Source organism: Dermochelys coriacea, chromosome 21 (genome assembly GCF_009764565.3).
Source record: "Dermochelys coriacea isolate rDerCor1 chromosome 21, rDerCor1.pri.v4, whole genome shotgun sequence".
In the NCBI taxonomy this organism is placed as follows: Eukaryota; Metazoa; Chordata; order Testudines; family Dermochelyidae; genus Dermochelys; species Dermochelys coriacea.
This window is the reverse complement of record NC_050088.1, coordinates 6,507,399-6,534,928: the sequence shown is the minus strand read 5'-3', so window position 1 is coordinate 6,534,928 and position 27,530 is coordinate 6,507,399. Positions and strand designations below refer to the sequence as shown.

The 27,530-nt window shown below is 42.2% G+C and overlaps 2 protein-coding genes across 10 annotated transcripts in view; one reads left to right on the top strand and one right to left on the bottom strand.

The window, feature by feature from the left end:
• MFSD4A (major facilitator superfamily domain containing 4A) overlaps positions 1 to 11,967 on the top strand; it is a 37,109-nt gene extending 25,142 nt beyond the window's left edge. Inside the window, exons 6-10 of the mRNA XM_038379703.2 lie at positions 3,244 to 3,417; positions 6,066 to 6,213; positions 6,774 to 6,844; positions 8,637 to 8,757; positions 10,783 to 11,967. Coding sequence (XP_038235631.1) covers positions 3,244 to 3,417; positions 6,066 to 6,213; positions 6,774 to 6,844; positions 8,637 to 8,757; positions 10,783 to 10,847 — 579 coding nt within the window. The 3' untranslated portion in view covers positions 10,848 to 11,967. The remainder of the gene's footprint in view (positions 1 to 3,243; positions 3,418 to 6,065; positions 6,214 to 6,773; positions 6,845 to 8,636; positions 8,758 to 10,782) is intronic.
• The window catches only part of ELK4 (ETS transcription factor ELK4), a 52,277-nt gene that overhangs the window by 15,947 nt on the left and 8,800 nt on the right, over positions 1 to 27,530 (bottom strand). For 8 of the 9 annotated variants that reach the window (XR_006276564.1, XR_006276568.1, XR_006276562.1 and 5 more), the window contains exons 3-6: positions 25,510 to 26,397; positions 23,710 to 23,826; positions 20,776 to 21,422; positions 13,016 to 13,154 (exon numbers count right to left, since the gene is read on the bottom strand). Coding sequence is in view for 1 of the 9 variants with exons in the window: in XM_043500684.1 (XP_043356619.1) it covers positions 21,408 to 21,422; positions 23,710 to 23,826; positions 25,510 to 26,397 (1,020 nt within the window). In the remaining 8 variants the exon portion in view is untranslated. Of the gene's footprint in view, positions 1 to 13,015; positions 13,155 to 14,396; positions 21,423 to 23,709; positions 23,827 to 25,509; positions 26,398 to 27,530 lie in introns of those variants that run through there. The other variant, XM_043500684.1, reaches the window with a different exon arrangement.

Below are 27,530 nucleotides of genomic sequence, written 5' to 3'. Positions count from 1 at the left end.
ACTTTGAGTACCCCTCCTGTGGCTCTTATCTTTCCCCTGCATCAGAATAACTTGTTTTTGAGCCTCTAGTAGTATTACATCTTTTAGGAACTGCCAGCCCCCTTCAAAGAGAACCTTTTTCTATCCCATCTGCTGACACAGGCATCCCTGGCCCTCACCCAGGCACCATCTATCACACTAACGCAGCAGCCTACTTGCCTGCTTTTGCAATCCATGTAACCGTTACAAAGGACAATGCATATAAGCCACACAGAAGGCTTAGTTCTGCCATAGCAGCTCCAGGAGAAAGCCACTCTAATAATGCAGTCAGGAAACAGGCTTGTATTTTTTGCCTAAGTCCCACGCAACAGAAATTCAGTAGATGTAGATAGGTTTTATTATTACTTATTGTAACAGAGTGCAGAATTTAGCCCTTTGTTCTATAGGTCTTATACTGCACTTTTCAGTAATAGATATCAAAGCACTTTACAAAGGAGGTCAGTGTTATCGTCCACACTGCAATTGAAGCTTTTCCCCTTTAATTAATTACCAGTTGGGCCAGTAAAAGGCTCAGAATTGCTCTAAGGACTGGTGGTTAGGCTGCTGATCGCCAAGGGAGGAGACTCTGCTTCACCTCCTTCCTCTGCCTGTTAAGAACAGGTTGAAAGAGGGAGTTTCTTTTCTCTTGAGCTGTTCCCCTTTAATTAACTAGGCCAAAACAAGCTTCATTTGCAAGAAGCCCTGTATAGCCTGGTGGTTAGGGTGTGCACATTGGGTACAGGAAAGCCTGGTTCAATCCCTGTCTGTGTGAGAAAGGTTTAGCACAGCAATATTCTTTTCTGTTGCAGTTGTTCTATTTTAATTATTAAATGGTCCAAAGCAAATGTAGTTAGCAAGCAGCCCTGTATAGCCTGGCGGTCAGGGCCTGCACCTATGGTGTGGGAGAGCCTGGTTCAAGTCCCCGGTCCTGAAGGAGCTAGGATTTGAGTTGTGTGTATTTTTCCTCTTGAAACTGTTTCCACTTTAGTTAACTATGAACTGGGCTGGCTAATAGTCTAGGGTCACTCTATAGTCCAGTGGTTAAGTTGCTTGCTTAGGAGGTGGATGATTCTGGTTCAAATCCTTCCTCTGACTATTTTAAAGGATTTGGAGAAGGCTGTCCCGCCTCCCAGGACAGAAGTGGGAGGTTCCTGTTTAGGTCCCCTTTCGCTTGCGGAAGGCCCTTGTCTTTCTGGAAACAGAAGGGGGTTTGAACAGAGATCGCTCACTTCACAAGTGTGGTGGGTGGGGGCGAGGGCGGGCCTGGGAGGTGGGAGGGGTGGGGGGCCAGGTGGGGGGTGGGGTGGGAGGTGTAAGTGGGAGGCGGGAGGCGGGTGGTCTCCTGGGAGGTGGGAGAGCCTTGGCACAACCCCTTGCAGAGGAGGGGTTGGGCCTGGGGTCTCCCACAGCCTGGGCGGGTAGCCTAGCCGCGGGGGACAAAAGAGTGACTTGCTTTTTTAACGTCCCCCCCCCCCAACAAATATTTAAGTAAAAGGCCCCAGAGGCAGCCGATACATGTTGTAAACCCCTTTCCCCAGGCAGGGATTGAACCAGGGCCCTCAGCATCCCAGGGGAGGGCCCAAACCTCTACACCAGAGAAGGCATCTCTTTAGAGGAGCTTGCTTTGGAGCAATTCATAGTTAATTAAAGTAGAACCAGCTTCGAGAGGAAAGGTTGAGGCACTCCTGCCTCAAATGCCTGTCCCTCCCCAGGCAGAAGGAGGGATTGAACTGGAGGCTTTGCTAGCCCAGGGGAGTACCCAAACCACTACACCACAGAAGGCATCTCTTTAGGGGTACTTGCTTTGGCCCAATTCATAGTTAATTAAAGTGGAACCAGATTCACAAGGAAAGGACGAGAGAGCATCCTCTTCAAATCCTGCCCCACAGGAGTGAGAGAGAAGAACTGAAACCAGGGCATCAACATCTCAAGAAAGGTTAACCCCCTGAGCTAGTGAGGATGTCTCATTTTTGTTTGGCCCAATTTATAGTTCAGTAACATGGAAACACTTCAACAGGAAAGGCTGAAGATGTTCCCCCCTTCAGATTCCTGCCCTTCACTAGGGTCTTCATCCCACAAAAAACCCCAACTCTGAGCTACTGCGGGCGCCACACCTTTACATCTTGCTTTGGCCCAATTCATAGTTGATTAAAGTGATACAGTTTCACAAGGAAAGGTTGAGAGGGGTGGGGGCCCACATCAGAACACCTTATAGCCCAGCAGTTGGGCCAGCTACTTGAGAGGTAGGTGGCTGTTATTCAAATCCCTTTTCCTCAAGCAGCTGGGGGTTTGAGTCAGACTCTTCCCCAGCCATGATGAGTACCGAAACCACTAGATGATAGGTGCCACCGGTACTCCTTTTCTTTTTGCGACTAAGGTGCCACCGGTACTCCTTTTCTTTTTGCGAATACAGACTAACACGGCTGCTACTCTGAAAATAGATGATAGAGTGATTCTCAGGCTGTCTGTGGCCCCATTACTACAGTGGAACAGTTTCAACAAGAGATGAAGAGCAGCCCACATCAGAATATCTCCTAGCTTAGGACACTCACGTGAGAAACAACAGATCCCTGTTCATCTTCATCCTTATAAGGGGGCAGGGGGAGTGGATGGTGTGTGTGAGAGAGAGAGAAGCAACAGCTACCATAGCCCATTTAGGTGCCTATTTCCATGTGCAGACAAGTGATCATATCCGGAAAATCAGATGCATGATTCATGGCTCAAGATTTCTAACATGAATTAACTATCCTTATATTCTGAACCTGGGTAAGCATCCCAGCACTGCCACGCTGTGCTGTGTCTATTTGCTGCAGCTCAGTAACGTTGAGGAAAGGAGGATACGTGCAGTATCCTGTCTGGAGACTGAGGTTCAAAGCCAGACTAGCATAGCTTACAAGGGGAAGAGTTTGTGGTGGCCTGCAAGGGAGCAGCATTGTTTCAGACCAGGATACAGCTCTCTAGAGGTTTGCATGGCATTTCCCACTTTCAGAAGCAGTATGTTTCCCTTCGGGATCAGTCCTGCAAGCCCTCCATGGACTCTTACTTGAATTGTATGCTCTTTGAAGCAGAGAGCATCTCTTTGTTCTGTTTGTACAGCACCTATCACAATGGAGACACACGATAAACAGTATCATAGAGGACATATTAGAGCAGGCCCATATTCTTCAGGGGGTTAGGCCTATGAGATGTAAAATTAATGCAGAGTGCTGTTTGCTTTCCCTGCAGGGCGAGTACTCTGGGTTCGTATACAGCTATGCAGTGGAGGAACCTCTCTCTGTGGTTCACAAGGTGGCTGGCTACCTGCCTAGCTTATTCTGGGGGTTCATCACACTAGGCAGGCTCATCTCCATCCCTGTGTCCTACCGAATGAAACCTGCAACCATGGTGTCCATAAATGTGGTAAGGCAAACTTTACTGTCACCCTCTGCATAACGCTTCTGATCTGGAGGGGAAAGACTCTTCCCCAGAAGTGGATTGAGCTAGCTCAAAGGCTTGGTTACCCTGGGTATTCTTGCACCAATGTAGCTACATATCCCTTATGTGGATATGCAGAACCAGTGCAAGCAGTGATTTGCACCCCAATTTAGGCTAGGTGGCACAAATCATCATGTACACCACTGCTAACAGAGTACAAAGAACCCAAGACAAGACAAAAGACCTAGTCTGAAAACATTTTTTAACTTTTATTGCATTGTTGGTTTCTCTCATAGGCTAAAATCTGACCGACTAAAACTCAGTGGAAATGTTGTGACGTGGACGTCAACTTTATTTACTCTTGCGTCCTCTGACAGAACAGCAGAAGACTCAAAGTCCATAAATATTTCAATACAGCCCACCCTGCCCATAATTCTGGTGGCAGTGCCCCTCGGCTTATAATGAAATCATTGTGTAGAAATAAGTAATCTGTATTGTTGTCTAGTAATTAGGCAATGTCATGATCACAAATGCAAACTAACGCCCATTGGAAGGAATAATTTTAACTACTCCGTCTACTTTGCTGAGTTCTAATGAATGCTAATCACTTGGAGGGGTGCTCTGCCTGTCTCAGTGAAATGCTCAGCATGCAGTAACAGTCAAAAAGTAAACGATGTGAGGATGTGTAAGGAATTGGATAGGAAACGCTAAAGTTATCATGCCTTTATGTAAATCAATGGTGCACCTCTACCTAGAATACTGTTAGCTGTGGTCACCCCATCTCAAAAAAGGCTGTGGAAGATGGACTAGACTAGAGGCAACAAAAATTATTAGAGGCCTGCAGAGAGTGTTATGTGACAAGGGATTGAGAAGATTTAGAGTGGTTGAAGAGGAGATGAGATGAGATAAGGCGAGGCAGAGAAATTCAGGCTCTCCTAATCACCCTTCCTCCTAATATAAGAGCCAGGGGGAAAACAGCTAAATAGAAACAATTTATCAAGATATGTGGTGGATTTTCCACCCCTGGCAATTTTTAAATCAAGATTGGATGTTTTTCTAAAAGATATGCTCTATTTTAATCAGGAATTAATTCAGGGAAGTTCTCTGGCCTGTGTTTATAGAGAAGATCAGACTAGATGATCACAGTGGTCCCTTCTGGCCTTATAATTATGAATCTGTAAGGCAATTCATTTAAAATTGGGGGGGAAAAAGGAAACCTTTTATAGAATGTATAGTTAACCTGGGGAATTCACTGCCACAAATATACATGTGAGGCTAAGAGCATGGTAGAATAATGGGAAAATGGGACTGGATATTTATGGGTTTAATTTTTCAAAAGTGACTAGTGCTTTCTAAAAACCAAGTGCTTTTGAGGTGTATTAAATTGGGCATCCAAACACTGAGGCACCTAATCACAAATTGCTTAAAAAAAAAAAAAATCAGGCCACAGAGAAACAGCCACATTACTTCATTTTTAAAGATTAAGAATATCTGAAGCCCAGAGGGCTTCAGAAGATAAATCAGTCACTAACAGCCTGAATTAGGGAGAAACTTCCCCCTATTGCCAGGTTATTTCCATAGTTCTGACAATTCTTGCACTTTCCTCTGAAGTGTTTTACTAGTCACCAGACTAGGTAGACCACTCCCTGCTTTGATCTGGCATGACTGAAGATTTGAAGACTAGCCATCCAGACTCCTGGGTTCTATTGTTAACTAGAATTGATTTGGTTGCTCCTTCTAGTCCTGTTGAATCTACTGGAAGTTTTACCTTTTACTTCAATGGCAACCAAATCTGTGTTACGCAAGTATACCCGCAGATAGAAAATTACATAGCTATTTTAACTGTTTGTGATCACTGAATAAAATTTGTTCTAGAATTGCAATTATTAATATTATATGTACACACTTTTGACAGCCATTTAGGATTAAAATTTGACATAACTCTAATATTAAGTTAAATTTAGAGGAATGGCTTTTAGATTCCAGATTGCTCTGTGCATTTTTATACATGCACACATTTTTAAAACCACCTATCTCTTGATCCTGAAGGAATTAAGGGGGAAAAACAGCACCTTTATTTTTGGCTAGGATTACAAAATTTGGTGAGAGCTCCCCCTGCTGGGTTGTCACTAGCAATTCAGCAAAACAGCACAGAGTTGTGACTTTAAGAACAATTGTGTTCAAATGAGGGAAATTGCAAAAATCTGCACTTCAGGCTCACTCGAAACACCAAATGCAACATCTAGAATATCAGAGAGGGCTCGAGGGTAATCTTAATACTTTGTCTAATGAATTTGGGACAGATGGTTCTGCTTGGCTTTTTGACCAAAATCAAATGTGGCTGGCTTATGTTCCTCTAGTGAGGGTAATGAATACTGCATTTGAAAGTGAATAGACTCTGATCTCTAGCTGTGAGCTCAGTCAGTGAATAGTTACTACTATGTGACGTGCAGATTATGCCTGTAACTCAGTGTTCAAGAGATAAAATTCAGTTGAGCCGTCTCACTTAGACCAGATGAATCTACTTCTTTTCCAGTCCCTTAACTATTCTTTTTAAAAGCCCACTAGAGCACAGTGCTACCTCAGCATTTATTTTCTTCCCTGAAAGTGACTCTGGGCTTGTATTGTTGCAGGGTGGAGTGCTTGTAACTTTCCTCCTGCTCCTGATTTTCTCCTACAGCCTTGTCTTCCTGTTTGTGGGCACAGCTTGCCTGGGTCTGTTCCTCAGCAGCACCTTCCCCAGCATGCTGGCCTACGCTGAAGACATCCTCCAGTACAAAGGTGAGCATCCCTACCCCCTGTCAGCTTCTGAGCAGAGGAAGTACCAGCAGCAAGCCCTTTTCACCTTCCCAAGATCATGCTTTGCAGGCTACCCAGGAATAGCTCCAGCTAAATTAGGATGGTGATTTCCACTACCAGTTACCACCCCGTGGAACCATCCACAGCCCCTGGCTCTGTGCACCACATGGTAGGGTAGATATGCAGGAAAATGGAGAATGAATGGCTAACAGGGAACACAGATCCTTCTGCACACAGTGGAGAGTGGGAGGATCACGTAACTTTTTACTGGTACCCTTGCTGGCTGCAGCCATTACTTTTTTAATATCCTCTGCTGTCCACAAGGAAGCAGAGGGCTTACTGCACAATAGGCTGCCAGGCAGTAACTTGCAGTGTAGACAAGCCTTGATAGAATATTAGAATGCAAAAGGGCCACATTTGTGCAGGCTCATGAATGTAGAACAGGTGGGTCTCACCTCACAGAGCTCTAGCCTGGGGACATTCTTGGCCCTCTGAAGCTATTCATTTCAGCAGTTCCTAGAACTTGTACCATTTGTTTTCAGGCTGTGCCACGACTGTATTAGTCACTGGAGCTGCAATTGGAGAGATGGTGCTACAGTTACTCGTGGGGTCGGTAAGTGTAGAAAAAAGAAAAACCCAGGCTATGCCCTGAATTGACTAGAATTTTAGTTCAAGCACATACAGATCTGTATTTGAGTGAATGGAAGTCTTAAGGCTTGCCTACACAAGATGGGGTGTACACATACCTCGCAACAGCCTGCTGCTATGCACTAGAAGACCCCTAGTGCTCTTTAAATCTACCTGATTTAGTGGATTAAAGCACACTAGGAGGCATGTATTGCACGGCAGCAGGGTTTACATAAACACTTAGTGCATGGCCAATTTATACAATCATGCTCAGACAGTTCTGAAAGCTACACAATCATTCTGCAAGGAAAGAGGGGGGCAGTCTTCTGTAGAGAAGACAGGCAATACAATCAGTGGGAGCTGCTAAGAGATAGCTACCATCAAATGCTCAAGAATGCTAGGTATAATTATAAAGTGTCCACTATTGCACCAGAATGTCTGCAGTAGAACTGTAGTTTCCAGGTTGGGTAAATCTAGCCCAAAAAGCAGTAGAGTCATGGGGGGATGGCCTAGCTGCCCCACTCCGTACCTTACTATCACCAAGCAATGCTACTACAGCTATAGGTTGTTTTGCATTACCTCTTGTGTTAAGAATTCAGTTGCCCAAGTTTGGAGAACGGTGGAGGCAACATTCCTTAGAGCAGCAATACCCTGTAGTGGAACAGCTGCCTCACTCCGATAAGCAGGAGTTAAAAGCAGCTGAGCTAGGCTGATTGGGGAAGCAGCCACAGCTGTAGCCAGCTCAATTGGGGCCCAGCTGGCCCTGATAAGAAGGCTGTGGGCCAGAAGCTGGAGGAGTCTCTCTCTGGCCCCAGAGTGAGATGGGCTAGCTGCTTGAGAGGAAGTTACCTGAACTGGAGCAGTGCAAGGGAATCCAGCCTGGTAAAACGCCAGGTTGCAGGCCATGTGTTGAAGGCCTACAGAGATGCTGGGACTGCAAAGATATAGCGTGGGAATAGGCAAAGGCAGTAGGCCCTGGCCAATGATGAGTGGCCATTACAGACTGCAGTCTGCCCCAGTGAGCGGGGAGAGGAGATGACTGGCAGTAGCCACTGAGGCAAGGTGGGTTTAGGGGGTTGGGGATTCCCCTAGGAAGGGAGACCCAGCATGTGGGAGTACTCTGAGGTAAAGGGGCACCGGGGTCTGGGAGTGACACAGGGGCCTGAAGCAGGTGAGATACCAGCCTGCAGAGGGTGCTCTGAAGCTGGAAAAGAGCTAATTCCAAGACGACCAGCAGGAGGTGCCATGGCAGTGAGTCAAGCTTCGCTACATGCCCTAAATGTAAACCCAGCACCAGGGCTTCCAAAAGCTCCACTACTCTTTCTGCCATGAGTTTGTATAATTTTTTTTTTTTTTTTTTGAATGGAGGAGTAACTAGAGTCTGCCAGGTGGTGAAACAAGAATATCCATTCACCTTGTATCTGGTTCAGGTAGGTCTTGGTTAGGCCATTTCACGGGCAGGATTTATTTGTATAACGCACATATAATGTGCATAAAACAGGCCATCTATACAGATGGATAGCAAGAGAGTCTAGAGAGCCAACACAGCCTGTGAAAACAGATGGGCCTTGGCACCCGCCTTGCAGGTCAACAGATTGGCTTGGCCAGACCAGCAGGGGAAATGGATTCCTGAGCTGAAGGTTCCTCTATGTTCAAACAAAGGAACATTGCTGACCTCCACCAGGTGCGATGTAAACAGCCTGCTGCTCCCCGTGGCTTGCCCTAGTATGAAGCACCTCTCCCACTGTACTTAAGACCCTTATTTTTCTTTATCACAGATTATCCATGATCAGGGCAGCTACAGTTTCCTGGTTTGTGGGATGATCTTTGGAGGTTTGGCCTTTATGTTCTACACTTTCCTTTTGTTTTTCCACAGGATGTACCCCAAGCCCTCATCAGGTAAGAAAATGCCAGCAGTTAGGCCTGCTTTAGAATGACAGGAAAAATGACATGTGCATTAACATACAGCCAGTGTGCAGCGTTCCAAGTAAAATGCAAGGAAATGTTTATTTTCCTGCTGCTTCCTGTTCCCTCTTCCTGCTCTGACTTGCCCACAAAACCCTGGCAGACTCAAATCTGAGTCTGATTTCTTGTCTGATATGGGAAGACATTAAGCAGGTTTTGGGGGTAAGGGAGGAACCATAAATTGAGTGGGATGATAGCTGAGAAACCAAATCACTCTGCTATGTAACTAGTAGAAGCAAGTCCTGACAGTTGCAATCTGTACTGTCTCTCTGGCCTGCTTGCTAGCTAAGCCCAGGAATAATGCAACCTTCCCTCTGAAAGACTCAAAGCCAGAGCTTGTAATAGTGTTGATGTAACATGCTTAGACTTGGTGCCACATGACATTTTGTGTAACAAACTAGAATGATATAAAATAAACATGGCACCCATTAAGTGGGGTGAGCTGATAGGTCTCAAAACATAACTGTAAATGGGGAATAGTCACAGAGTAGGTATTCCCAATGGAGTACTGCAGGGATTGATTCTTAGCCCTATGCTAGTCAACGTTATCAATGGTGACCTGTCAGAAAACACAGAATCAGTTTGTAGATGACACACGAACTCGGGAGTGATAAATAAGAGGAAAGGTCACTCACCGAGAGCAATCCAGAGCACTGGGTGAACTGGGTGCAAGCAAACAATGTCTTAATACAGCTAAATTTAAAATGTATACATGTAGGAACAAAGAAGGTAGGAGATACATGCAGGATAAGGGACTGCATTCTGAGAAGCAGTCAGTCAGAAGAAGGTCTGGAGGTTGTGGTGGATAATCAACAGAATATGAGCGCCCAGTGTCGAGCTTTGGCCAAAAGAACTAATTCGATCCTGGGATGCAAGAGTGAGAATCTCAAGTAGGCAGAGAGATTTTTATTTCACCTCTGTATTTAGGACTGGATGACTGCAGTGTCCAGTTTGGGTCCCCACAATTCAGAAAGGATGTTGATCAATTGGAATGAGTTCAGAGAAGAGCAATGAGAATGATTAAAGGAATAGAAAACATGCCTTATCGAAACAGATTCAAAGTGCTCAGGGGTGACATGATTAAGTCTAAGTATCTACAATGGGAACAAATATTTAATAATGGGCTCTTCAACTGAGCAGAGGAAGATGTAACATGATCAAATGGCTGGAAGCTAAAGCTAGACAAATTCAGACTGGAAATAAGGTATACATTTTTAACAGTGAGTAATTCATCTTTGGAACAATTTACCAAAGATTATGGTGGATTTTCCATCACTTCCCATTTTTAAATCACAATTGGATTTCTTGTTTAAAGCTCTGCTCTAAGAATTATTTTGGGAAAATTCTATAGCCTCGGTTATACAGGTCAGATTAGATTATCAGTGAGCCATTCTGGCCTTGGAATCTATGAAGTGCCTTAGTTGCAAACTCTAGCTTCCAAAGAAAGCAGCTAGCTTCCACATCTAAAGACAGCATGGATAAATTCTATCCAGGTGAGAGATGGGACATTTCCTATGTTGTCTCTGATACAGTGGGCTGTTACAGCACCCTTTGCACCAACATCACTGTTCCCCAGAAAGGAATTAAGCCTCATGACACCCCTATGAAGTAAACCTATTTTGAAAGCAAGTGACCAGAGGTCCTGCAAAGTTGTGACTTGCCCAAGATAAGTCAGGCAGTCCCAATGCTAGGAACAGATTGAACTTGTGCTGTGTAAACCATCCAACACTCCCTCTAACTTTTCATTGATTGGTACTAGGGATGCCTCTCAAAATTAAACCTCTCTAAGGCAGAGGAAATTGCCTCTGCACCAATAACTTCAAGAACTACTGCAAGTAAGTATCCAATAGAGTAGAGGGTCTCATTTTATGCATTTTTCTTTTCAAACATGTTAGAATGAATGCTAATTGATTCTGCACATAGTGTTATACTGACAGGTGAACTAATCTTATTTTGCAGCAGGGGGTGCCTCCTCGCCTGACAAGCCAGCAATGATGGGCAACCCTGGACTTTATCAGGGCTAAAATGAAAGCGCAGCCCTGGACAACGAGTTTTACGTTTTTGTAATAAACACAAATCATCAAGTGTTGCTAGGAAGGATGATTTCACACTAATGACATGGCTAAATTACCTGAGTTTTTTCTGCAATCAAAAATGTTAAATTTGAATAAGTTGGAACCAACCAAACATCCCAAGTCACCTTGGGAGGCTAAGTACAGCAAGCAGAAGTTGCTCGTGTATGTTGTTACACTAAGAAAATCAAACTGCAGAATCCTGGAAATCTGCAATTTATGGCTGCTTGGTGGAGAAAAATTCCTCTTGTAATCCAGCTTCCCTTCAGAAGATAGGCTGGAAGTTGTAAGTCTATTACTATTTCATGTGTCCTATTTTGGGTATCATCACCTGGTTTAGAGTTACTATAACCAATAGGTTTCTCTATTGGTGTGTAAGCATAGGACCCATTTGTAGCCATGATCCTGACAACCTACAGCACCAATTCTAGTTTTTAATTAATACAGAACAATCCTCTGCGTAACACTGCACTGCAAGAGTGGTTCAGAATTAGTTTTCCAGCAACCAGCCCTGTAAGAGTATCTAGGCTTCAACTATGCTCCCAAAGGGGAAATCACAATATTGGCAGAAACCACCAGGTGCACTTTGATAACAGAATCCATCTATATTACACAGTATCAGATGTTCATTGCAGCAGAGCCTTAAACAATGGGCTCTAGCATATAAAGTATTTACTTTTATAGCAAAGGAAAATTTTTTTGCTGGTTTATTTTTGCTTAAGTCACTGGTAAGCTGCAAAAGTGACTGGTTCAAGTAGCAGTGTTTTTGGGAGGTTTGTAGTCTAGCTTCTATCTGAAACCTTAAGCAGGTGCATCTAGGCTCCACCCCCACCCATTTAATCTGTGCAATAACCTCTACAAAAGGTGCCTTCCATGAGTGAAACTCTAGAGGTACTGTATACCCCAAGAATGATCTGTTACAAGACAATACTAGCAAATCTAAAGATGCTAAAGCTTTCTGGAGATACTTTAGGAAAGTTGGAAGAGATAAAGGCTTTAGTATGTGGATGTACGTGTGTGTGTGTGTGTGTATATAAAGCAATGTTAATTAAAAGTGATTACTATATTCTCACTAGGCTCCAAGTGTAACTGTTACAGGATTTAAACTAAACCCCTTCCAGCCAGACAACCCTGAGGCTGAGATTAGCATGGGCTCTCTAGTGAAACAATTTCAATTGCTATCTAGAGCAATTTGACTTAAGTCCTTATTTATTCTGTTCAATATGCACAATTCACTTTGGAATTCTAAACTGCAGTACCCTCCATAAAGCTAGTTGCTGTGCCCTTTAGAATTTGTATCCTACCTACCATTTTCCCCATACTTAGCAATGCAAAATCTCTTCCCAGAAAGCTCCCTTAGGAGGTAGTACTTTTGTAAATCTAGTTTATGGTCATACATATGTAAGGTGAGCACACACTAGCCCTGACCAAAGAGAGACAACAAAATGGAGGTGTTAGATTAAATACAAAATAAATCATTACTCATAGGTGTCCTCCAGAAGAACAGTTTTTAGTTAGTGTGACTTTACTCCTTTACGTGGAACTGGAAATGCACTGTAATTCCTCTGTGCCACCACCTGATGCCACTCTTACTGTGCAAGTGGTTCAGTGAGGCGGGACAACAGGTCTTAGTAATTGATTGTTCTGCAAATATTCCCCATTACAGCCAATAGCTGGTATGAGGGTGCATTTCAAACACCTCTTGCACCTTCTTTAACAGAGGGCCTGAGATAAGAGATCCTTTTCCACCCTCATAAGACACAGGTCCTCAGACATGCCTCTTTCCTGCATCGAGGTGGGGGAAGAGTCAACCACCTGTCTCTGTAGGTACAACTGGACTGATTTAGATTATGCACCAACACAATACAGGATTAATATGAAATAATGTTAAAAATCCAGTCATTTGCTATCTTCAAAGGAGTCTACTCCAAATAAGACATTACCTGTATTAGAGAGCCTAGTATTTCATCCTTAAAAAAACAGAGCTTGGTCTTTGCAGGGTGATGGCAGTAGGCTAAATACTGTGCCAGGATGTAATGTTTCACATTCCCTGGCACTACAAATCCAGCTTTTTACCATCTCCAAATCCTTAAGAAGGGTGCTGTCATAGGAAATCTTACCTGGAGGAGACCAGCACTGAGCTCTCCAATAGGATCTTTACCTCTGCTAGACAAGATGCCAGTAAACACTTGAAGGTAATGAACATTCCTCATTATCAGGGAGTTAATTACACCAGAACAGCAGCTGTGACTGTTTCCTCTAAAGGAGAGAAGATCAAGGACTTTGTTAAAAATATTTATTTAAAAAAATACAATTGTTTTCCATGTCTGGTTGCAGGTATCTATTAACATATGATTGACTTGAATAGTTTGCTACAATGCTTTTTTTTAAAAGCCAGCTTACATTATTGTACAAAGCAAATCCCTCTGTCAATTCTTACACAAAATAGTTTTCCCCAACCATTCCCTACCCCATTTTTGTAAAAAACTGCCATACACTGTATTTTCTTCTGCACAAAAATTGAAGCAAGAGACAAGTCACCTGCTTCCTCAGGGAAGACCTTCATAAGGTTTGAATAATGTACTTTAGTCAATGCACTAACCTTTTAAAGCAAAGGGTTACTGATGTGCAATTCCTCAACGATTTGACTCTGCATCTTAGAATTTAGTAACTCCGCCCCAATAATTCTTCTCAAAGCTGAAACACACTCAAGTGCATAATCAGCCGCAGTCAGTGTCTCAAATTCCATCAGATTAGTTTTGATCTCATCTTAATATGCTGAAGGTCTCCCTAATCTCTTATGCAAGGAGGTTAAATAAAATCAGGTTTAGTAACACTGAACCGTTTCTCAGAACTTTGGCTATTTATGCACTTGCATTACGTTAAAAAATGCTGGTAACAGCACAATGGCATTAAGATACTGGATAGTATAAAAGTACAATTTTCAAAAGAACAGAGAGTTACACTAAAAAGCTACTTTATTCCCAGTTAAGTTTACCCTAGTGTACTCAGAGCACCAGGACTATCTAATATTACAGTATTTGTCCCAAACTAAGAGATCATGTGTAGAATGCGTAGGAGGTTAATAGATGTACACAACTCTGCCCCAGAGCAGAAATTTGCTTTATCTGCTGACTCTGTATAAGATTAAAGTGCAATTCTACTCTGGAAAGAATACGTGAAAAATGGCATCTACTGGCCCCGTGTATTCAGTCAGAGCTGCTGATTTTAGTGCTTAAGGTTAGATTTTACCATTGTGGGCTCTGCAGGGAAGTAAGATGGGTTCTTTTCAGAGTTCAAAAAATAAATCAAATTACAGGGTGATAATTCTGCCCTCTGCTCTACGAGTTCACCATCAGTGAAGACAATAGGGCTGCATCAATGAAAACGACTGCAGAGTTTAGGCTACAGACATCATCCACAGGTGATGACGCACAAAGAAGAAAAGAACCCAGCTCAACTTTCAGATCCTAGTTTGAGTTTGCAGGTGTTTTTTTTCCCCCAACCTGTAAACAAAGCAAATTTAAATCTGAAGTTACTGACAAACATTATTATACTTTATTAATTTTAAAAAGTTACTGTGCCATGTTACCATAACTGACCATGTTGCTTACGCTCTCCTAAAATTAACTCATGTCCCCCTGCTCTGAGCCTTTTAGATAAAAAGCTACAGGGCCAGATTTTCTGCTGGTGTACATCAGCTCAGGTCTTCTGGAGTCAATTATTCCAAGTTACACCAGCTACAGATCTGGCCCACAATTCAAACTTTCCATCAAGAGAGCATCAGCTTGCTCAAAATACCCCAACAAAGTCTCGTGCTCATTGACTCTCTTTAAGAGTTTTTATCAGTATTTCCTGCTGTCTTAATACAGCTCAATGCAGATAACCAGCGCTCAAGTCAGTCCTCACAATACAAGTGGAGAGTTTTCTTGTATGCTTATCTCTATTACCAACACTGTACACCTCAGCTACACACACAAAAGTAAGAGGCGGGATAAGCATTAAATGCACAACTGTACCTATCACAAACACTGTGACATATATAAGGCCATCTGGTAACACTGCAATAAAAATACAAGTTTTTAAAAGGGAACTTTAGAATATGATTTTTTTAAACTATAGAGAATAACCGCAACTATGCTTACAAAGAATTAACATTAGAATCTAGCACATCATATAGAAAACTTTGTGCAACTGAACAATAGCAGAACAAAGTCAACACAATTGTATAAAGCAGTAGCCTACAGATTTAAGACTTCTAGCCAAAAAACCCCCCAAAACCAACAACCAAAAACAAAAAACCCACAACACATCAAGGAACCTACCACCAAAACTGAGTATTCTAATCCTTTTTCTCTCTCTCTCTCTCTCTCTCACACACACACACACACACACACACAAGTTTTAGAAACCATGCAAAGGCCATTCAGAAAGCCTTCTTGTGTGAAATTGTTCACAATAATAGCTTCCAGTTATTAGTATAGTGCTCCTTTAAGTATTGCTCAAGGACTGAATGGGGCTACAACAGAACTCCTGCCAACTTTTTTTCCCTCCATCAACGCCATGCCACTTAAAGTCATGTCAGCATCTCTGTTAAAAGAACCGTGCTTTTCGGAGGTTCAGAGTTCTGCTGTTAAGCCATTTGTTTTGCGATGACCCTAATGCAAGGTCTCAACTGAGAGGCAATTATTTATTTCCAAGTTTTAAAAATAAAATCTGTGTCCAAATTCAAGGTCTATGAGGATAAAACTAATCGAGGACCAATTTAAGACACTTTTGGGGAGATGTACATCATGTCAAAGACAGATTTAAAAAAATAAAATTTGGCAAGCAATTAGCCCATAATATGGCACAACAGATTTTAGTATTTATTTCTATTTTAAAAAATAATTGAAATGTGCAAGACATTAAAAAGTGGCAACTGCCAAGTGCAGTATTTATTTTTAATCTACATCTTAAGCATTATTTATATGATACAAGTCTGGAAGGTAATCTAAAAAGTGAGCATATGTCCCTCAAAATTAAATATTATATATATTCATGAGATTAGAGCTGTTCCAGTCAATTAAATAACATGCATAAACAAATCTTCAGCTGTCAAAAAAAACTGTGCATTTACCCAGGTGACTGGAATAACTTCAAAGTCAGTTAATGTGTTCTACAGCATTCTTTTGGTTAGAGAGGGGGAAATTAAGTTTAATATTAAATCTAGTTAACGAACGGGCTTTTGTAGAACCATTTAAGTTAAAACTGACATCATGAAAGGAGGAGACGTACAATGGTGTGCACGTCCATGAACGAACGTCAAGTTTTGCTTGGTTTTCTTACCTCGTGTCGCTTTTTTAAAAGCATTGTCACTGTCAGCAAAGCTGTGGCCTCCAGAAAGGATCTGTGTTTCGCATTGACTCTGTTCTCTGATATGAATATGTTCATTTCACAAGCCAATGTCATTGCGTTTCTAACTTCAAGCTCCATCAGTCATCTGAAGATAAAGTTCTGTTCTTTCTGCTTCATGAACCACCAGAGACAGAGCCAAAAATTTAAACAGCAAACCAGTTGATGCACAAGGCAGACTGCAAGGCTGCTTTCTTTCCTGCAATTACAATTGCTCTGTAGTGCCAAAAGCATTACGTTCTTGTTGCTGATAGCAGGTTATGGGGAGAAGAATGCACAAACAAGGTGTCATCTTGAAAGACTTTTCTCTGTACTGAACCACCACCCTCTAAAAGAGGCCCTATCAAGAATGACTAGCTCAAAGCATAGCCATTTTATTACCGAGTAGAATTCTCTCACTAGGCAACTCACTGCCATGACCCAACAGTTCCAATTAAGGGAAAACCTTTAAAAACAATAGTTTACAAGAACTGCATACAATATTAAAAGAATAAAAGCAACTGTCACTGTATTCCATCTCTAAATCTTCATTTGGCAGTGTCTGTACTGAAAGGACCAAAACTTAAAGCATTTTACATAATAACCACCATTTAAGCCACTGGCACTAGCCAAATGCTTCCACATTAAGTGAAAGCGTTGCTAATACCGTCCAGAAGAAGCAGCAGTCACTGGTATCCACCATCATTAAGTTAAAATCAGTTCCTCAAGAGACTTCCTATTTACAGAGTGACCTGCTTACCTTTTTATTTTTCAGGTATCCCAAATCAGCTTCCCAAAGACCAGGATTGCAACAATGATGGCATATTCAACTTTGCTGGTGGGTCCTGCGTTTTCTTTACAATAATGGACCTACTATGCCCTGGGCTCCACTCTTAAGACAGAGTAAAAATATACATAACCCTAGATCTCAGAGACCAGAATTTAGGTATATTTCTTGCACGAGAAGGAAAGATGCCGAGCAAAATCCTTGCAGATATCCAAACCCAAACATCAAGTTTTAATGTCTGTCAATCTTGACAGTGTCCCTTAACTACTGAATTAGTTTATTTTATGTTTGACACATACCAATATAGCCTCTTGATACAACATTGAGATGTGTCTTGTAAACAAATATGCATCAATTGAACAATTTGAGAAGCTGTTTAGTAAAATAGGATTACATATAAAAATACTATAAAATGGTAGCAAAAAGATAACTAAAAAGTAGATATATGATGATACAGATATATGATAAGACCTGAAGAAGAGCTCCGTAGAGCTCAGACGCCTAACTCTTTACCAACAGAAGTTGGTCCAATAAAAGACATTACCTCACCCACCTTGTCCCTCCCATATCCTGGGACCAACACAGCTATGAGAACACTGCAAATATCTAATAGATGGTCAGAACCGTAGACTGTTGAATGCAGCATTGGAAAACCTTTACATAAATAGATCAGAATTATAAATTTGTGTTCACCTGGTGAGTGGAATTACACAGATGCTAAAATCAAGTTCCTGTACATCATTTTGATTTGCTCCAGAAGCGTTTGCATGAAAGATGATTGCATGAGAGATTCTTCCCATGTTAAGTAATGGTTTATGTAACACATTAACTTTTCAAAGGAGGATATACATACCACAGAATTGAATACAAATGGCCTTCACTGTGGTTAAGCTCAATTTAAAAAGACCAAAAAGAAAATATTTGCTAGATAATTTTGAGGCTGTGAAACCATAGCAGAGATATAACTTTTCCCAAGCAAAGTCATTGAATGTCAAGGCCTTTCAGAATGCAAACCCTGTTCATAAGCCAAGGAGTGCACGGTTGTTGAAGCCTGGTAAGTTTGGGGCACAAGCAAGAGTTCCCAAATTTAAGGAATCCATCTTTCATTATTTCCTAAGTTTCTGCAAAACACAACCTGAACTAACTGAAGATGACACATAGCAATAAGTGCTGTCAGGAATATGCCAATCAGAAAAGCTGGCAATTGTGTACTTATTGGTAAATACGCAATTACAGGATACAGTATTTAACTTCAAAGCACTATGTACACAAGACAATGACACTTTTTTAAAGTGACCTGAAAAGTTATAAAGGGGAAAGAGAAACGGCTATGTAAACTAATCTCATAGCAAGCCTCTTCTTACCCACCTCAACCTGCTTCCCTTCTTTAACTCATATTACCACTGCTTTCCAAACATACCTCCTGACAGTATTTAACCCTACATAGGAATTTTTTTCTCCACAATCATTAAGGGGCAGCCAATAATAGTCTCAACAGTATCTGTTAGGAAGTCGACAGAGTGACACTGACACATGCACACAAGCTGCATTTGCAACTTGGACTTCTCTTGTGTAACTACCTCCATAGAAGTATTCTCCTGTAATGAGAACACAACGCCCCATTCCATAAGAAGGTGAATGTATATCATCACAGATGGTGCATGTTACTAGTCAGCCAGCTATGGCAGGCATCCCTTCAAAGTTGCTGAGAGGGGAACATGAAACTGGACAAGCAAAACTGATGCCTGCACCAACATGCATGTGCATTTGGTTCTCTTGCACAATGTACTTGGAGATATATGCCACACCACACACATGAAAAAACACACACACACAAAAACGTGCAATCTTTAAACCAAAGAACCTGGCTTTTCTCCATGGGGGAAAGGAGGAAGCAATCAAATTGCAATTCTTTAGTGCTCATGAATGTTTTTAAATATACATCCTCATTCTATAATACTTCCCTCCAGTCTGCACACTTACTGGGCATAAGCTAATCGGCCTAATACAACCATCACAAAGTGCTGCTGATTATATATACATTTTTTTAAAGTAGGCAATAAGCTATCCTGCAACACCAAAGAATCCCAGATGCCTGCTCTTAATTACTACCTGCAGCTTTCTTTCTGCAGTACTACCTTAAAAACTAGTAATATTGCACATTGTAATTTTGAGAGCCACAGGCATGGGACTTCTTAACCATTAGCTGCTGATGTTCAAAAACTGAACCAGTAACATGCCTTTAACTTGATCTGGCAGGGAGGCAGCAGACTCCCTTCTGCTCCATCAAAGCCAGATATTCCTTGCCTCTGGAATTCACTTGGGACAGAGGAGATTGTTCTGGCTGAACAGTCCAAAGAATAACTCTAACATCCATTTCTCAGGGGTGAAATATTAAAGATGCAGGATATGTTGATTTATGTATTTCAGTGCTGGAATATAACAAGCTACTTTCATCTTACTACATTCAGCTTTGGGCATTCTCACACACACGTGCTTTAAAGTGAATTTAGAGCTTGCAAAAAGTGTCAGATTGAAAGCTCTGGAGAACAAAGTCCTCTCTTTGTCTTAAGGACAGGTGCAATGAAAGGAGTAACACTGCAAGCTTCCCTCACTAACAAGACTCAACTCTGTTCTGAAGATACCGCCTCTCCATGCTCATCCCATCTTCAGCATCTCTTCTGAAACAGCTAATAAGGGGTGGGTGACCAGAGAGCAAGTGTGAAAAATCAGGACGGGGGTGGGGAGCAACAGGTGTCTATACAAGACTAAGCCCCAAATATCGGGACTGTCCCTATAAAATCGGGACATCTGGTCACCCTAAATAAGGGTGACCGAGAAAAGCGCAGTCTCAGCTCGCTTTCTAGCGGACAGGTTATCCAGGTACATCCTCATTGCATATACCTCAGTAGCAAGACGAAGTTGTTGCCTGACAGACAGTGGATGGCAGAAGCCCAACTGCAAACACCTGAGACATCCCACAGTCTTAGGTGCTCTTTTCACATCTCAGACTGCTTGAGCTTATTGCCCTAGTTGCTGGTCCTAAACTCATCAGCGTGAAATGGCTTTCAAGAACCCTCCTATTAACCCCCAACACACACCCCCACCTACCACCACCAAAAGATAGGCATGTTTACCTGGAACATGCATGATTTTACCTCACTGTTGATACTGCCTAATTCTCTTCCTATTTTAGCTGCACACATCAAACCCAAATTTTCATGAATTTTAACACTTCCTCCACTTAAAAAACAATGTGTTTAAAGTAGAACTTGAGACAACAAGAGCTGGGCAAAGGGGCTCCCTTCACTTCTGGTTCTCATTTCTGGGAAAAGCAGAGAATTTAAGTGTTCTTTCCCCTTGAGCTGCAGACCAGAACATCAAGCAGCAACCAGCCCCAGAGTGTCATTTGCCAAATACACAGACAACCCTCAGTCTCACACATATCCAATACCTGGGACAGGGGTGGGGAGAGTCCTAGGTTACTATGATTTGTTAATCCTCTAGCAGCCAATTTACAGGCTTTACACAGATACCAGGCATCAGAGATGTGTGTATATATAACCATCAAGAAATACCAAAGAATTCAAACAGTTCAAGAACCCTAAATAATTCATGCCATGATCCATTTGTCTCAGAGCCCTGCCTGCTCACAATATTACAAGTAGCCTCTGGGAGCTCACCAGCCCCTCTCAAGAGTGAAATGTAACCGCTGATTACCTGTATGCAACGCTATTCACAAATGGTCTGCTTTTCACCTATACCACCATAAGTACTCCAGGAAAATTTCTCCCTGCAAAAGTTTAGATGTTTTAGAGCACGAGACATTTGCTCTTTTGTTGATGCGGAGAAGTTGTCATAGCCCCAGAGCAAAGCTGCACTCAAACCCTTTTCTTCTTCATGCCCAGCACAGGAAGCAGAAGAATGGAGGTGTTGGAGTGAGAGAGAAGAGACTTCTTAGATCTTGTTTGCTGCAATCAATACACACTCCGTCACTGCATCCCACCAGAAACTCCCTTGAGAGACTTCTTAACCAGGGGCAAGGGAAAGCTTGTGGAGTCGGATCCAATTAAGGCGTTTCCATCTGTATTCCGCAATTGAGTCTTCAACAAAAGAGAATTTTGCAAAAAGGCAGTTGAACTGGGAAGGGTAAAAATTATGACCGTTCATGATCGGGGTGGAATTATAAATCCCTCATTTAAAATGGATTACATTTAATGTCATCTCTTTCCATTGTTCCCCAATTTGTCCTTTCCAGGAGTTCATGTGCTATGTCTTCTGCAGATCTGGGGAAAATGGCCCAGGAGTGGAGGGTCCATCCAGTCCAGACAGAGTAAATGGCCCATGGCTGCTCAGTACTGATGGAACTAAGAAACAAAACAGAGAGTTAGGGTTGCTTTTTTTTAGTTTAGTTTCTTTGTTCTCACGTCTCAGGATCTCCCCACAAGAAGTTCTACAAAGAGCCCAAAAGGCTTGAAAAAGCCCATATAGCTTCCTCCACTACCAAAGGCTTTTACAGATCACCATCTGGCAATGGAAACTTTAATTGCTAATGCATCCAGGTGTCCTGAACCCCCAGCATTACTATCAGTGTAGCTGCAGTAGACACAGTGATAAGTTTGTAAGTTAGACTCAGACTTTTAAGGCAAGAAGGGATCATCATGATCAGCTAGTCAGACTTCCTGCACATTGCAGGCCACAGAACCTCACTCCTGCAAGACACACACAACCTCTAGCTCAGGGGTTCTCAAACTGAGGGTTGGGACCCCAAAGGGGGTCACGATCCCATTTTAATGGGGTCACCAAGGCTGGTGTTGGTCCTGGGCCCTAGCAAGTCTGAAACCCAAGCCCCACCACCCAAGGCTAAGGTTACATGCCCCCCGTCCAGGGCAGAGTCCTTGGCTCAGCTTTGGCCCCCCCACCCAGGGCAGCGGGGCTTGTGCGGGCCTTGTCTATGGTCCCCCATCCTGGGGTCGTGTAGTAATTTTTGTTGTCAGAATGGGGATCACAGTGCAAGGAAGTTTGAGGACTGCGGCTCTAGCTAAGTCAAATGAAGTCCTCATATCATGATTTAAAGACTCAATTTACAGCATATCACCCTTTACAGTAGTTTAAATGTTCAAGTGACCCATGCTGCAGAGGAAGGCGAAAAAACCCCAGGGTCTCTGCCACTCTGATCCGGGGGAAAATTCCTTCCCGACCCCAAACATGGCAATGCAGTTAGACCCTGAGCATGTGAGCAAGAAGCCAGACACCTCGAGAAGAATTCTCTGTAGTAACTCAGAGCCCTCCCTATCTACTGTCTAGTGATATTTGCTACTAGCAGTCGCAGGTCGGCTCCATGCCATTGTAGGCAGTCTCATCATACCAGACCCTCCATAATCTTATCAAGATGAGTCTTGAAGCCCCTTAGGTTTTTTTGCCCCCACTGCTCCCCTTGGAAGGCTGTTCCAGAACTTCACTCCTCGGATGGTTAGAAACCTTCATCTAATTTCAATCCTAAACTTGTTGATGGCCAGGTTTATATCTATACTGAGCAGAGCCTTTATCTCGACTAATAAAATAATCACAGGTTCTATGACTCTTTAATGCAAGTATCTGCCACAGCAGAACAAGGATTCCACAGTGTGCCTCAATATTATCAGCAGGTATTTAGACAGTGGGGAGTCCAACTGTTCTGCAGATACATTCATTAAAAAAATGTACTCTGACAATGTCAGTACATGTAAGCTACTCCCTTCATCTCCATGGAGATGTTAAGCTCAAAACACAAAGATGGCCAGTAAAATGTCATCCGATAAAGTGAGCTGTAGCTCATGAAAGCTTATGCTCAAATAAATTTGTTAGTCTCTAAGGTGCCATAAGTCCTCCTTTTCTTTTTGTGAATACAGACTAACACGGCTGCTACTCTGAAACCTGTAAAATGTCAGTGTTCATTTTCACAGAATCAAGCAGAAGACGTGCTTAACCCAGTTCCATTTAATAGCAACAAGTACCAACTGTATAATTTGTATTCACATGTAGTTCATTAAAAAAAAAATAAATCTCCATTTAAAGAAAAAAAACAATGAAGCTGACAGAATTTCCAGTCCATTGCAATAAAGTGGTGCAGAATCCAGGGTCCATGAAGAAAACCTGTGGTCCAGGTTGTCACAAGCCTGTACAATAGGAACACTCTCCCTCTCCCAATACTATGAAGATTGCATTCAAGAGAAAGATGTAATAAATTACACAAAGTGTTTGAAGTGAACTGTAGCTCACGAAAGCTTACGCTCAAATAAATTTGTTAGTCTCTAGGGTGCCACAAGTACTCCTTTTCTTTTTTGCGAATACAGACTAACACGGCTGCTACTCTGAAACCTGTTTTATCATTGTCACTTACACTGTAACACTATTACTTACGCTGACATACAATTATGGCTATTGAGTAACAAATTGCCACTTCTAGTGAAGTCTCAACTAATGAATCTACAATTTGATAGTTATTGGCAATTTATGATTTTACTGTTGATTCAATGGCAAATATTTTTTGCATAATCTTGCACTAAAAATTTTAGACCAACCCTATCCCTCTCATTTCCACAAAGTGTGCTGAGAAGCCAGTTATAAGTGGAGCTCAACTGGACAGGCCCGGCTAGTCTTGCTGGAGCTTACCTGAAAAAGGGTGTTAGCACCTTGCAATCTTGCTGGACTGAGAGGAGCTACTGGACTGAGCGTGCTCCAGAAGTGAATACTCGAGAGCAAAGGGCTTGGGGTCAGCAAGATGGGAGTCTGAGAGAGATACAAAACACAGTCATTTGTGTTATAGGTTATTACATCTTGTAATACTTAAGTCATTCTTAGCATTTGTACCCTTAGGCCAAAGTTCTCAAGCCCTAGGTGCCAGCAGTTAGATATCTAATTCATATGAAAGAAACAAAACAAAAAGGCCTGATTTTCAATGTGTTGAGCATCTACAGCTTCCCCAACTTCAAAAGGGATTTGCGGGGTGCTCTGCACTGCTGAGAAATCAGGCCAATTATTTCAGTCCCTACATATACCACCTAAGAATAGGCACCTAGGTCAGAAAACTTTGTTCTTAGCACCTGTTGTAGTTCTTTACAAAAATCAAGGCGCCCATAGGAGGCAGGAATTATCCTCATTTTACACGTAAAAGAGTGGAGGCGCAAAGGTGACATTGACCTGGCTCCCGGCTGCCCTGTTCTAATTGGGATTCAGGCACAGTATCCTTAAGCTTGATATTTCCAAAACCACCAAAGCGATTAAATTAAAGGGAATTTGAACATCCAAATGCCGAGGTGGCACTCTAAACCTCAGCCATAGATCAGGAATAACTAATGTCCTATTTAGGCGCATTCTCTAGATTTTTCACGTATCGCCAACAACTATTTTGGCAAGTCCAACCAAGAATGGCTAAGGAACAGTGCAATGTTTCTCGCTCCCACATCTTCAGCAGTTTGTGCTTCCAATACTGTGAATTTAGGGAAGCACCTACTTTAAATTTACTACTAGGAAATTTACTACTACAACCAGAACAATGCAACAACCAGATTCAGACCTCTCTGGATATTTTGCATGTTTTCCCAAGAGATGTAAAAGCCTGGTTTTCCATAGAAGAGTAACACCCATATTATGCTGCCACTCAGCCTCCTTTTTGTTGAAAGTAGCTTCCGACTGGGTAGAGTGAAGGAACAGTTAGGCTGAGGTGTCAACATTTCTCTATTAAATCATATAAAACACAAATGTTTTTAAGTCTGCCTGAAGTGCATCATGACATGGCCCCGGAGTGAGAACACTGGGTCACCTTCAAAGTATTTTTAATCATGCCTTCTATGCAAATGATTTAACAACAGAGGCAGCTGGGTACCCCAGTTTGTCTTCCTCCTGTACACCAATAATGTACAGACATCCACAGTCATAGAATCATAGAATATCAGGGTTGGAAGGACCTCAGGAGGTCATCTAGTCCGACCCCCTGCTCAAAGCAGGACCAATCCCCAACTAAATCATCCCAGCCAGGGCTTTGTCAAGCTGGACCTTAAAAACTTCTAAGGAAGGAGATTCCACCACCTCCCTAGGTAACGCATTCCAGTGTTTCACCACCCTCCTAGTGAAAAAGTTTTTCCTAATATCCAACCTAAACCTCCCCCACTACAACTTGAGACCATTACTCCTTGTTCTGTCATCTGCTACCACTGAGAACAGTCTAGATCCATATCACTGAGAACAGTCGAATAGTCGAAGAACTGCTGAGCACTTTTCAAATAGAATGCCAGTAACACTGGTCATTTATGTTCCAGAATAGATTTGTTTTAAAAGAGGCAGACACACCTCATTTCAGGAGTCCAAACACAACCATTGCCATTGGCTATTCATTTTTCAACCTGCCCTCCCTTACTGTTGGCAAGTACAACAGATGCTGTTAACAGAAACAAGAGAAGGGAACAAGGTTACCTGTGAAAAAAATGCTGGAGTAAGAGAAGCAGTAGGGAGAGAAGGGCTTAGTATCCCCAGTGGGCTTGGATCACTGCCTGTAATGACAAGAGTGGGAGCTAGCTCCAGTCCTTTGGGTTTTTTAGCTCTGGAGAGGTGATTGGCAAGATCCTTCTCTAGCACAGATGAATCGTGCTCTCTGGGCTCTGGTGATAGGTGCTGAGGGTTCTGAGACTGCTCCAACTGCTGAGAAGCCACCGACTCTATGTCCGTGTCAATGTCCAGGTCGGGGTTAGAACTCAAAGGTGGTGAAGGGGGTGTGGAAGGAACCTCCAGAGTGGGAGAAATGGAAGATACAGGTGGTGTTGGGGTGAAGGTGGTGGTGAAGTTTGGCAAAGGGGCTGGAGCTTCAGTGGGAGTTAATTTTGGTGGAACTAGAGTCTCCAAGGTTGGGAGAGTTTCTTCTGATTCTTTAGGAAGAGTGGAGACAATTGAAGTGGCCGAGGCAAGGGGTGAAACTGCAGGCCTTTTGGAGGGCATGGTCACAAACTTTATGACTGAAGGTGTCAGATCCTGAGCAGGTTTTTTCTCCATCAGTTTCTCAGCTGGATTCTCAATCTTGACTGACCTGAAGAGCTTCACACTGGAGGAGTTCAGGGAGTTCAGAGTAAAAGAAGAGTACAGGCCTGAATGGATATAGTCATTGCGGCTCGATGATTTAGCACAGCTCTGGGGCTTTTCTTTCACACCGTTTTCCAGGTCCTTCGGAGCGCAGCTGACTTCTGCAAAGCCAGCCATCATTGGGTCTCCCTCAATCCTGCCCACCATCAGTGGAGCAATATTCAAAATCTCCGGATAAGAAACAAACTTGTACACAAACTTCTGACCATTCACTTTTTTGATGATATTCTGTGGGTAAAGAAAATAATTTTCCATCATTCCACCTACTAATTTTCTTGCTACAGATGCTCCCCAAAACTGACTAATGCGTAGGTGGCATCTTTACTTCAGTAGAAAAAAAATTTCACTTATAGGAGCATTAGGATTCCAACAACCTAAAAAATACCCTCCAAAACTATTATTTCTAAAATACCCCAATCAAAACACAAGCAAATCTCACCTGAAATGCATTACTAGCAAGGTGGATTTGATTTAAATCACTAGTCAGGAAGACTCGATTTAATAATGGTTTTCTACATAAAAGTGCATTCTTGTTGGTTGTTATAACCTTCATAGATATTCTTCACAACTCAGGGATAGACGTAGGTTTCATTTTTAGAAGGTACACACGATACATTTTTAAACAGTGATTTATTTTGAAAACTTTTCAGATTAGTTTTACAGTTATATCAGAAAATTAATGATTGTTTGGTTATTTCGTTTACCAAAGGTAATTGAAGCAGATATTTATGAAGTCACTGGGAGGTGAGCTATCTCCAATTCAACAGGTTAATCATTAGTATTTGGAGGATTTTCTTGCCATGCTGTATTAGGAGGAGAACATCACCAGACAGACATTTAAATTGTTTTATTTAACTAAAACAACGTTATGTATTCTGGATTTTTTTCTTCAACAGCAAACATATAATATTTTAACAAAACCAGTATATGTCCCTTGCTTCTCACATTTATCTCCAGACTTCTTCTCCTTGTCCATATTTATTCTGCCCCCAACAATCTTCTATTCATTGCACTTTTAGAGAGAGGTAAGGGATTGACCCTGTGTACACAAATTTGCATAGGGACAATAGAGTTGAGGTCTGTTATTTCTCACCTCTATATGTTATTTATTTATTTTAAAACATTTTTGCTGTTAACAAGCATGTTAACTCTGGGGACACAAATCCACAGTTTGAGAACTGCAAAACTAATCATCTCTGATGGTATCTTCTAGACTGAGCACTGAGTCCCATTGGGTAAATAGAAAGATTAACCTAAATAATCTATACATAAGCCTGTGGAACACCATCAGATTGGGTCCCTAATCCATGAACTATTGGAACTCATTTACAAAACTTTTCTTAAACCTTACATGAATATAT